Source organism: Phascolarctos cinereus, unplaced genomic scaffold (assembly GCF_003287225.1).
Source record: "Phascolarctos cinereus isolate Bilbo 61053 unplaced genomic scaffold, phaCin_HiC Scaffold_5;HRSCAF=322, whole genome shotgun sequence".
Classification (NCBI taxonomy): Eukaryota; Metazoa; Chordata; class Mammalia; order Diprotodontia; family Phascolarctidae; genus Phascolarctos; species Phascolarctos cinereus.
The window spans coordinates 457,485,181-457,497,836 of NW_027555958.1; the positions used below are offsets into that span (position 1 = coordinate 457,485,181).

At 45.3% G+C, this 12,656-nt stretch overlaps 1 protein-coding gene across 1 annotated transcript in view; it reads left to right on the forward strand.

The window, feature by feature from the left end:
- PRKAA2 (protein kinase AMP-activated catalytic subunit alpha 2) overlaps window positions 1–12,656 on the forward strand; it is a 74,266-nt gene that overhangs the window by 21,367 nt on the left and 40,243 nt on the right. Inside the window, exon 2 of the mRNA XM_020976906.2 lies at window positions 6,256–6,397. Within this exon, the coding sequence (XP_020832565.1) occupies window positions 6,256–6,397 (142 nt within the window). The remainder of the gene's footprint in view (window positions 1–6,255; window positions 6,398–12,656) is intronic.

Here is a 12,656-nt window from a genome sequence, read left to right on the forward strand (position 1 = left end):
TTGGTCTGTTTCTTTTATTCTGTAGTCTGGCTTTTTTTCCCCGCACTGTGCTGAAACTCTCTTAAGGCAAAAAACAGAGCAGCTAATGACATCTTAGCCTGTCTTAATGACATCATCCTTTGAAAGAAAGAGAAACCAGTAAAGGCACGTTCTCCTCTGGATGTGCTCCTCAGAGGGAGGTGCTGGCTGTGAGGCCAGAAGGGATGAGAGCCCTCTGGGAAAGTGCCTAGCACCTTGCTGAATGTGTGATAGACAAGAGAGAGCCTTAGAGGGACGGGCACCTGAGCTGTGTGTAGAGCAGTTTTTGACGTGCTAAGAGGTGACATCTTGAGGACCTCAAGTCTGGGGCTTGTCAGTCAGGAAAGATGGGAACGTTTGAAGGAGGAAATTCAGAAGATACAAAAAGAGGATGCGAATGAAGAATGACAGGACTTGTCCAGAGAGCTTGATGGGGATGTGTAGGGAACTCACCAGTTTCTCTGCAGATTTTTTATTCTTTTGTTTGTTTTTGGTGAGACAGTTGGGGTTAAGTGACTTGCCCAGGGTCACACAGCTAGTAAGTGTCAAGTATCTGAGGCCGGATTTGAACTCAGGCCCTTCTGGTTCCAGGGCCAGACCTCTATCTACTGCACCACCTAGCTGCCCCTCTACAGACTTTTTAAAAGAAAGGTACAGAAAATGGAAGCCAGGGTGAGAAACCGAGGCTGAGCGCTGGTGCGTGGCACCTGGCACGCTTGTGTGAGAGTGGCCGGAGGAGGGCAAAAGTGTCGAGTTATCAAGGAAGACTGGGGACAACAGAGAGGGCTGTAAAAATAGACCTACCTTTCTTATTTCACTTTTCATGTCTAAATATCCCCCTCTCCCCTCCCGACAAAGGCGCAGAGTGAGCACGGGCAGTCGGTGGAAGTCGCCATGGACCCCCCCCCCATGTGGGACAGATGTCATTGCCATTTCTGCAGAGTGGGGGGGGCTGCGCCGGTCCCCCTTTTCCTTGAGGCTGCCTTGTTGGTGGGGGATGCTCGGTGTCTGCTGTGGCTCCGGACTGCTGCCACACGAGTGCCTCTTTCAGCTGAGGTTTTGCGGTCTGCTCACTTCCCTTTGAGCTCGTTAATAGGTATTTTCTTCTGCTTCTTTGTTCTTCCTGCTCATCATTCCTTACCACTCTGTAATATCACATTTGCTATTCTGCATGGTGCATTCCACGTCATATGATTTGTTTAACCGTTCCCCAGTTGATGAGTATCTGCTGTTTCTAGTTCTTTGCTGTTACAGAAAGTGCTGCTATACATAATTTGATGCACATGCTAGTTTTCTTTCAAATGTCTGACTTCCTTGAAGTACATCTGTAGCAGTAGGCTGTCCTTTAATAGACTGTGAATTCCTTAAGGCCAGGAACTCTTGGCAGGATGGTGCAGGAGAAAGGGCACTGGCGTTGGAGCCAAAAGACCAGAGTTCAAATTCTCCCTCCTTTACTTACTAACTGTATGGCTGTGGACAAGTCATTTGTCCTTTCTTTGCCACAATTTCCCTTTTTGTATAATGTGGCCATTAGACTATAGGATCTCTAATGTCACGTATAGCTATAAATCTATGATCACATATGTCTCTGTTCTTTGTATTCTCGAGAGGTATTGCAATATCATACCATGTAAGAAAATTGCACTATCTTACCCTGTAAGAAATCATTTCAATTCAATTATATTTAAGTACTTGTTAATTCTCTTCAAAGGTACGTTAGATAAAAGAGGCTGATATAAATAGGCAAATACAAGAAAAATTTTGATGCTTTTGATATTACTCTTTCTTCACCACTAATACTCAAATAGCATATCAGTATGTTTGACTATTTCTTTTTAAAAATAAATTTATTAGTTATTTTTAACATTAAAATTTTTTTTGAGTTCCAAATTTTCTGCCTCCCCTCATTCTCATTGAAAAGGCAAGAAATATGATATCAATTGTACATGTGAAATCATGTAAAACATTTCCATATTAGCCCTGTTGAAAAAAAAAGGCAAGATAAATAAAGTAAAATAAAGTTTCAATCTAAACTCAGACTTCATCAGTTCTTTCTCTGGAGGTGGATAGCATTTTTCATCATAAGTTCTTTGGAATTGTCGTGGATCATTGTATCGATAAGAATAGCTAAACCTTTCAGAGGTGATCATTGTACAATATTGCTGTTACTGTGCACAATGTCCTGGTTCTGTTCACTTTATTTTCATCATATTAAGTCTTTCCAAGATCTTCGGAAACCGTCCTGATTGTTATCGTAGGCAATGGTGTTCTGTCATGATCGTGTATCACAACTCATTCAGTCATTTCCCAGTTCATGAGCATCCCTTCAGTTTCCAGTTCTTTGCCACCACAGAAAGAGCTGCTATAAATATTTTTGTACATCTAGGTCCTTTTCCTTTTTCTTTGATCTCTTTGGGATACAGACTTAGTAGTGGTATTGCTGGGTTAAAGGGTATGCATAGTTTTATAATTATTTGGGTATAGTTCCAAATTGTTCTCCAGAATGATGGGAGTTGTTACAACTCTACCAACAGTGCAATTAGTGTCCTGCTTTTTCCATATTCCCTCCAACATTTATCATTTTTCTTTTCTGTCATATTAACCAATCTGATAGGTATGAGGTCTGGGGCCTCAGAGTGGCTTTAATTGGCATTTCTCTAATCAAGAGAGGTTTAGAGCACTTTTTCAAATAACTATAGGTATCTTTGATTCCTCCTACTGAAAACTGCCTGTTCATATCTTTGACCATTTATCAATTGGGGAGTGACTTGTATTTTTATAAATTTGATTCAGGTCCCCATATATTTGAGAAATGAAGCCTTTATCAGAGAAATTCAGTGCAAGTTTTTTTTTTCACCCCAGTTTCCTGTTTTCTTTCTAATTTTGGTTGCATTGGTTTTGTTTGTGCAGATCTTTTTAATTTAATGTGATCACAATGATCCTTTTTCCTTCTTGCGATCATGAGGTAATGCTTTCCAAAGATTAACTTCATGGCAAAATACAAAGTAAAAACCTTTGTCTAGAAAATAAAGTGACAAATAATGTATTTTTATACTTGAAGAAATTTTTCCCATGGAATCCTGGCAGAGAAAGGTCATTGACTTAGGAAACAGTCATAAGGTATGCACGAGGTTAATCTTTGGAAAGCATTGACCTTAAAACAAAGTCAGGCATTGGTCCTCTCTAATAATTCCTGGGATACTTCCTGGACACTCTGATGGGTCTGTAATCTCACCAATTACTTTTCAGTAATGCAGATCACAGTTTGTCATAATAGCAAACAATTTACATGGGCCTCAAAGGATAGCAAAATACTTTAGAAATGTATCTCATTTGATCCTCACAATAATCCTGGGAGGAAGGTGGTGTTATTGTCATCTCATCACATTACAGGTGGGGAAAGTGAAACAGACAGGGTAAGTGACTTGATCAGGGTCACACAGTGTCTGAGTCTGTATTTGAATTCTGGCATTCTTGACACCTTATCCATTGGGACCCCTAGTGGCCTCATCAGTATCTGTGTGACTCTTTCAATGTCTTTGAGTCCCATGTGACTCTCGGGGGGGTGGTATGGGGTGCAGGGAGGACTAGCATCTCTTGTGTGAGGGCTTGCTGAGCCCTTTTCAGGGCTGCTCCTCTACTTCCGGTATCCACCTGTCACCCAACTCTCGTCTGTTGCTCCAAGAAGTTGTAGCATATGTAGCAGCCATACCCCAGTAAACCAGATGGAGGGTAACTGATAGGCCTCAAACCTGTTGGTTAGTTAGGTAGATGTCTACCCAAAGTGTGTGAAGACTGCCCCTGGCAGAATGGGCAGAAGAGAACAATTTGTTCCAACAGCCATGAAGGTGGCTGAAGCAGGCTTTGTGGAGCCCTTCAAACTTGGTCAGACACTGAAGAGAGCAAGGTCATCCATTGTATACTGGGCCATCGCTAGACATCCCGACTTTTGTCTTGCCACTGGACTTTGATGACTGGAAGAGAGAGTGAGGCTGACAACTTTGTGCAGCTCTGCCTCACTTAAATCCAATTCATAAGAAAGTCAAAACATCTCCCCATAATGTCTTTGGTCCTCTTTGAAAATAAAGGATGAACAAACTCTAAGGGAAATGGCCCTGGTGATGGAAGACTGTGGTCTGGATGAACTGTGGATGATGGTTAGAATATTTGAAAAAGTGTTTTGATTCTTTGTTATATGGGATGGCAGTCTGTGACAGGGGATAACTTAGGTGATGTAAAAATGAAAGACATTGATAAAAATGTGTGTGCATGTGTCAGTGTGTGTGTGGAGAAGGGCCTGCAGTGGGGAGAGACTTGAGGCAGGGAGACAATCGGAAGAGTTTTATGGCAACTGAGGTTTGCACTCAGGTGATAATTGAACAGCAACGAGGGGGTCAGATGTGAGAGATGTCAGAGAGGTAGCAAGATGTGGCACTTGATGGGATACGTGGGGCAAGGGCGAGGGAGAAGAGGAGGATGACACCGAGCTGAAAAACCATTGATCATCTGAGGCCCTTGATCAAAGACGTATGTTTTTTACACATGTCTTGGAGAGACCTTGCTTGAGTCCTTGTAGACTCACACACCCATCTTTCTGCTCCTTCACAAGAGCCAGGCTCTTTTTAGTCCAGTTATTCCTTCCGCAGATCAGTTCCGAGCTGAAGTGCCCTGGAGGAGTTGCTGTTGTCAACAGAATTCATTAGTGCAATCCTAGAAGTTTAGAGCTGCTTATTGTTAATGAATCCAGTCCCCTGATTTTGTACATGAGGAAACTGAAGTCTAGACAAGTTAAGTGACTTACGTGCTCAAAGTCACACACCTAATTAGTGGCTGAGCCAGGGCTGACATTCAGGTTTAGTCTAAATCCAGTTTTTTGGTGGCCATCATTTGAAGGCTGGCGCTGTCTGAATGCAGGCTCATCCCTGAGCGGCAGACCTACGTTCCCTACCAGCCCTCTGCTCAAAGCCTTTCAGGTTTGCTGTAGGACCTGCCCAAGCTTGTTTTCTGTGAGCATAGTCTTTGGCTTAATGCAGGCTCTGTTTAGGGTGAGCCAACTTTAGGGGGTCCCTATTCCCTGCCCTAGAGGAGAAAATGCAAACCCCTCAGGCTGGCAATTAAGATCTTTCCTCTTCTAATTTGACCCCCACCTGCCTTTCCTGCGTTATTTCATACTTCTGCCCTTTATGAGTTCTGCATTGAAGACCAGTTGGAGGGCTAGCCATTGGTACTCCATCCCCCACCTCCATGCTGTCATGCAAGACTGTCCCCCGGCTGGGAATCCCCCTGGCTGCCCCTTGTTTTCCCGGAAAGCTTCACACAGATGCCCCATCCTCTGTGGAGCCCTCCCTGACTCTTGGAGGTGTTTCTGCTCCTTTCCTCCCCTGTTCTCCTTGTGTTACTTTTTTCTGTGGACGTGTCATATCCATCCAGTGAAACGTAAACTCTTTGATGTCTGAGATGCTTTTGTTTTTGTCCGTATTCCTGGCACCTCTCAGAATGTCTGGCCTGTGGGGATCGGGTAGGGAGTGGACCTGTGATTTCACCCAGAGAGGGAATTCTCTGATGGAGAAACTCTGTCCCAGTGAAGGTTCAAACCTTCTCTGCAGCCTCTCCCTCTGGCCTTTTCTCTACATCTTAGACAGTTGTCTTTGGTGCTGACAGGCTGTGATGTGCCCATCTAGCTCCAGTGTGTCAGAGGCGAGGCTTAACCCAGATACGTTCCTAACTTTGAGATCACCTCACTACCCACTCCGTTCCACTGGCATCTAGGAGGGGCTTGGTAAAAGTAAAATTGAGGAGGGCCCTGGTGGAGGCGCCTGCTGAATATCAGAAGCTTTCGGTCATGTTTCTACTTGCCAGAAGCAACATGTTTCTCGTATTCAAAACAAGAATTCAGCAAGTCATTCTTTTCTTTTTTAAATTTTCTTTTTTAAAATTCACAAGCATTTATTTTCTCTCCTTTCTTCTCCCTCTCCTACTGAAAAAATGGAAAAAAACCCAAACCCATGTAACAGATATGCATAGTCAAGCAAAACAAATGCCCATATTGACCACGTTCCACAAACCCGTGTATCTTGTTGAAATCTCATCACATGAGAAGTGTGGGCACACTGACACAGAATATGCACACACTGATGCAGCGTTTTTCAAACCAAGGGGTAGAGCAGGTTATGTAACTTTACTTCACTGTTAAGTTCTGACGACTGCTCACAGTTCTTTCTTTTTTCCTTTACTCAGTTGGAGAACACCAGTTGACAGGCCACAAAGTGGCCGTAAAAATCTTAAACAGACAGAAGATTCGTAGCTTGGATGTGGTGGGAAAAATCAAAAGAGAGATTCAAAATCTCAAACTCTTCCGACACCCTCACATTATCAAACTGTAAGTATTTTTATGTCTGAGAGTCCAAGAGGGAACATTCTCTTGAAATGATTACTGGTTTATTTACAAATAGTGATATTTTTAGTTTGGTAAAATCTTTTAATTTGGTTTTGATCAAATTAATATCATCATGGATTTCAATCATTTCCCCCATCTTTGTTTTTTTAACCCTTCTGGTTTGGAATTTAAAGCCATCATCACCCAATTGTTCGGTATTCTAGCGCTGTACACAGCATAGGAATGTCTCCTAGTCCTTGGACCACTTAATGGTCATTTATGACTTTGTATTTCAGGGGTTCATGCTATAATTTTTCCCTAATTAAACTTCCAGAGGGCACACGTGTCCCTGTTTATTTTCTTTTCTCTCCCAGAGGGAGGAAAGAAAGCCCGGATGATGGAGGTTGAGCCTCTGATTGGATTCAGGTGAAAGTGAGAGGCAGCATCACATAGTGGACAGTGGTGCCCGGGAGTCCGAAAGGCCAGTGTTTGTGCTCCCCCTTTGCACACTCCCCTTTGAACTGCTGTGTGACCATGGGCAGCTCACTTCACCTTGGGAGCTGCTACTCTTTCTTTTTCTTTAAAATGGGGGAAAATAAAACCTGGCATAGCTGTCTCTCAGGCTTGTTGTGAGGATCAAATTAGATAATGAATGAAAAGCTCTTTGCAAAGCCCAGCAGGTTCTGTGGGAGATAGTAGTTCTTGTGAAATCCTTGGAAATCTGAAATGAGATATCTGGACAATGCAGGCTGTGCTTTAGTATGGAGAGGAACTATAATGTTCCAGGGACTGAGCTTATTTTTTATCTTAAGGATTGGACAAAGTTTTGTGAATTAGATTCGGTCAGTTAACACACATACTTATTAAATGTTTACTATGTGCCGGGGATTGTGCTATGCACTGGGCAGACAGAGCAAGGCAAAAGCCTCTGCCCTAGAGGAGCCCACACGCTGGTAGAGATGCACCTTGGAAATAATGAAATGCGTACAAGGTACATACTGAGCAGATAGAGGTTATGGCATCTCAGAGGGCAAGGCACAGGCAGCTGGGTAACAGGAAGAAGCCTCCTGTGAACAGTGGCATTTGAGCTGAATCTTGTAGGAAGCTAGGGGGCCTAAAGGATAAGTGAGGAAGGAGCCTATTTAAGGCACAGGCCAAAGTCATGGAGGTGGGAGGTGAGATATTTGAGCCATTGTAGCCAGATGGCGAGTGTGTGGAGAGTAGTAAGGGGTAAGAAACCCCGAAAATATGAGGGAGCAGGTGATGGACAGTTGTAAGTGCCAAACAGAGGACTAACTATTTGATCCTATAAGGAATATGGAAAACTGGATTTTATCGAATGGGAAATGGGGGGAAGGGAGAGATGGAGCGTGAATACACTTTCAGTATAGCTAAGGGTCGGTGCAATTCTGATTGGTGATATGTTTGGCTATTACGTCCAAGGAAGATGGCCAGAGGGAGAGTCTGGATGTGGCAGTGGGGGCCAGGGAATGTTCTGCCTCCTGCACCACAGGCCGTGAGTGGGGCAGGGGATGAGTGAGAGGAGCTTCAAATCAATGTGATGGGAGATGGGATAAGAGAGCAAGAGCAGCTGATCATCTAGAAATGAGTCCTGATGGCGTTTCAGTGGTTAGAAAGAGGTCTGTGGTGGGGGGGCTAGACTGTGTGAGGTCATGGCGGGTTGTGATGTTTCCGGTGATTTCCTGGGAGGCTGGCTTATAGCAGGCAGGGCAAAGGAGATAGCCGTACTATCTCTATGCTGGAAAAGGTTGGGGGATTGGGAGATGGTGGGTGTCTTATCCTGGGGGGTGGGGCCGATGCTGCAGAGGGTCCTGGAGGCCATAGACACTGGTTATGTGGACAGGCCTTGTTTCAAGAGAGTTGCCTGGAAACATCTTAAGTGTTAGATAAAGTTTTGGGAATTAGACTGAAATCATTGTAATTCAGGGAATGGAGGAATTGATAGGAGTAATGAGGGAATCCTTAGGAATCTAAACTTAAGAGCCTGACTCTACACTTATCATTTGTACAACTTGGAAATGAATACCTCTGGTCACTGCTCTGAGCCTTGGGCTGGGCCTTCTCCGAGTTCTCCGACCTGCCGGGCTGCTCAGTGGGGAGGGCGCTTGCAATCCAGAATTCCTTATTGCTTGCACATCTCCTCACCACTTCAGCCAAGGGGATGAAACGATGAAGTGGGGGCAAACTAGGAGAAGAAAATGAGTGTATCGGGGAAAACGTGGTAGAGCAGAAACGAACCCCTAGAGTAATGCAGCAGGGATTCTGTTCTCTTGTCCCCCCACCACTGGGTATCGCTTTACATGCTGTGGCCACTGGGTCAGCATGTTTCCTAGTGACCAGCTCCCATAGGACTCCTGTTGAATAGAGTGGATTCTCCCCTACCTGATATTCAAGGCGCTCGGCACTCTGGTGACACTCTCCCTTTCCAGCCTGCTATTACTCCCCTGCATTTGGCCGTGCTCCAGCCAAACCGGATTGCTTTCTCCTTCCTGCACAGGCATCGCACCATTCTACCTCCTTGCATCTGTTCCTCTTGCTCCCTGTGCCTCCCCCTTGCTTCTCCTATTGGTATTTTGAATTCTTTCCCATCTTCCAAAGTCCAACTCAAAGTCCACCTTTCTAGAATTCCTTCTTCCCTAGGATCTTCTTCTAGAGTCCTTTTTTCCCTAGGATCCCTCCCTTCCTCTCCCTTTTCATCACCACCTTCCTTCTTAGACCTCACCTATCAACTCTTTTAAAATAGATCTTTGATGCATTAATCATGTAATAATTATGACAATAACGACTGATATTTGCATAATACTTTAAAGTTTGCGAAAGTGTTTTACATCCATGATCTCATTTGAATCCCAGAGTCATTCTTATTTGACTACTGGGGACATTGAGACTCAAGTGCATTGTATCTTGCCCAGCCTCACACAGCCAGTAAGTAGGAGAGATGGTTTGAGTCCAGCTCTTTCTGACTCTTAGCCCAGGACCCCACTGGTCTCACCATGCTGCGTTTTGTGTAACATACAGAACAATATCTCCTAGGGACCCAGTTCCAAAGTTTAGTAGGGAGAGTGTGCGAGAGGACTTTCCTCTGGTATCCGTTTGGAGGATGGATTAAAGAGACGCAGACAGTGGCTGTGAAGCAGAGGTGAGAGTCTCCTGGCCGGGATGAACCTCCTCTCATTCACCTGAGAAGGTGACTCATGACAGAGCCTCTGTCTGGGATCTTTGTGATGTGTGGAGATTGAACAGGATTCAGGAAATGTAAATGTGCCATTTTTTTTCAAGAGCAAAATTGAGCCTGCAGCCTGTAGGCCAATGAGTGATGCTGATTGCTGGCAATGCTCTAGGAAGAGTGACTAAAGGAATGCTATCTTGAACAGGAAATGCCGTAGACACAGAAAAGCTGGGAGGGCTTCAGGAACAAGTTGTGCAGGACAAGCCTGAGTTCTCTAGTTGGTGGGGTTTCTCCTCTGGTAGGCCAGGGGAAGGCCACAGCTATGGTTTCCCTGAATTTCAGGAAATAAAGTCTTAATAAACTATTTATGATTTTCTTCTGTAAAAGATCAAGACATATCGTGTAACTCAGAGATGTCAAACATGCACCCCACAGCTGCATACATTCTGCAGTCCTGCAACTTCTGAGTGGTGAAATCAGACTGAAATAGAATCGGGAAATACTTAACAAAATAAAAATATGATAGAAAACAGACAGTGTTAATATGTGGTTTTCTAAGTCTGTATGCAGCCTACAGGCATCCTTGTGTATGGTTTAGTGACTTCCATTTTCATTTGAGTTTGACCCCAGTGGTCTGAATGATGGTACAAATGTTGGAGGTGTCATACTGGGAATGCCATCTGGTTCATCCAATCCTGTTGGGTATGGGATGGACTGGATGGGTTCTGAGGACACTTCTGACTCTGAAAATCCTGTGATTTTGTGAAATAAATGAAATTGTAACAGGGTGGAGGGCTGGGCACACAAAATAATCACAGGATCTGAGTTGGGAGAGATATGGACAGGAAATCCAGTCCAATTTCATGCATCAACAAGAATGGCCTCCTCTGTGTTCTACCCAAACCCTGGTTACCCCGCTCTGCGTGAAGGAAGGGGGAACCTGTCACCCCCAAAGAAAGCTCATTCTGTTGTTGAGTGGCTCTTTTTGCTTACAAGCTTTCTCTTCCATCACGCTGACACTTGACAGTTGCAGGCTTTCACTAAGTGCTTCTAGTTCTGACCTCTAGGCCCTGGCAGAACAAGCCTAACCCATTTCCATCATGTGCTCTCTGAATCTTCTCTTCTAAAGACTCCCACTTCCACACTCGGTCCTCACCTCCACCTCCCAGAGGACGTGTCTGCCATCAGCATGCAGCTCACGCATCATCTTCTGGACGACATTTTCTGAGCCAATGGCCCTCACTCCCAAACTACCTTTCATTTAACTACTAGGTGTTTGTTGATACAGGTTGTCCCAAAAGTCTTAGTGTAGTTTAAAGCTATTGAAACTTAGAACTGCACAAATCAGTCAATCAACAAACAGTTCTTTAGTACCTGTTGTGTGCTAGGCACTGGGCTAAGTGCTAGGGCAAAAACCAATCCCTGCCCTCAAGGAGCTTACAGTCTGCAGGTTGGAGACCACATGAAAACAAACATATACAAACACATAGGATAAGTGGGAAGTAATGGACTTAAGAGGCGTTAGGGAAGGCTTCCCTGTGGGAGGTGAGATTTTAGTCGGTACTCAAAGGAAGCCAGGGAGGCCGGTAGTCAGGATGCCAGGTGTGGGGGACAGCCAAGAAAATGCCCAGAGCTGAGAGATGAAGGGTTTCGTTTGTGAAGCAGCCAGGGGGCCAATGTCCCTGACTGAAGAGCAGGAGTCGTGGAGAAGAAGGTGTAAGAAGACTGGAGGGGGGGGGCTGGTTATGAGGGGATTTGAATGATCTTTTAATAATTTATATTAATGATTTAATTAGCAGAGTTACTGAGCAGGAGAACGATTGTGCCTTAGGTTTTTTTAGCGTTGGCTCTGTGCTTTCAGAAGTGGTGGCCGAATGGAGGATGGATGGGAGTGGGGAGAGCCTGGAAGGACCCTCCCCCCCCCCCCCCCCCCCGCAGCTTATTTCAATAGTGGAGGCAATTGGTGCTCATGTACTCAGGGTGGGGTCAGGGGCAGGGGCGAATTCGAGAGATGCTGCCAAGGTGTGATTGACAGGCCATGGTAATCGACAGAATATAGGGGGTGAGGTAGTGAGGAGCTCCGGATGACTCCTATATTGTGAACCTGAGGGACTTGGGGATGGTACTGCCCTCCCAAGGAATGGGGAGGGCGGGAGGAGAGGGGAGAGTTTAAGGGGAAAGATCGCAAGTTCTGTTTGGGACATGAGTTTCTGTGTCCCAAAGACTTTGGGGCCATACTTATATTTCTTTCTGTGTGTACATACTTCTGTATGATGGTGAGCTCCTTGTGAGCAGAGACTGTTGTCTTGGGTTGCACCTGCATCCCCAGCCCCTAGCACACTGCCTGCCCCTGTGGGCTTGGTGGCCCTTCACTCGTTAGTGATTTTCCCCTGAATATGGTTCTGAGACTTGACTGCAATGTGCAGATAGATTCTGGTCCGGGCTGACGTTCGGGGACAGCAGTGTTCTCACCTGCCTGGCCCCTCTGGCAGTGGCTCCTTTGTTATTGCCTGGCCAGCGCATGCCATCTCGTGCCTCCATTCCTTTGCGTGTGCTCCCCTGCGCTCAGGCCTGGAATGTTCTTCCCCGGCCTGCCTCCTGGAATCCCGAGCTTCCTTTGAGACTCCTCTTGTTCCAAGGACTGATTCTTAAATGTTTCCTGACCTCTTCCTCTCTCCGCACTCCCTGAAGTTAGTACTTAGGGATTTTCTTGGTTCTTTCTATCTGCTTATTTGCACACAGAGTCTGGTGGCTGCTTGAGAGCATGAACCGTTTCTGTTTTATCTTTATTTTCCCGGCACAGTGCGTGGTGCCTGGTCCTAGGAGGTGCTGCGTCAGGGCTTCTTTAGGTTAATTGGTCGACTCTGAAAACTTGCTGGCAGTCCTCAAGGGCTGTCATGTGTCAGGGGGCTTGTTCTCTTGGCCCAGGGTGCTGCGGCAGGAGCAGAGAGTAGAAGCTGTAGAGTCAACTCAGGTTTAACGTAGAGAAAAACCTCCCAGCAGCTAGAATTGTTCAGAAGAGGGCTGGAGAGCCCCGGACTCTCGGTTTCCTTATTCCTAGGTATCTTTAGG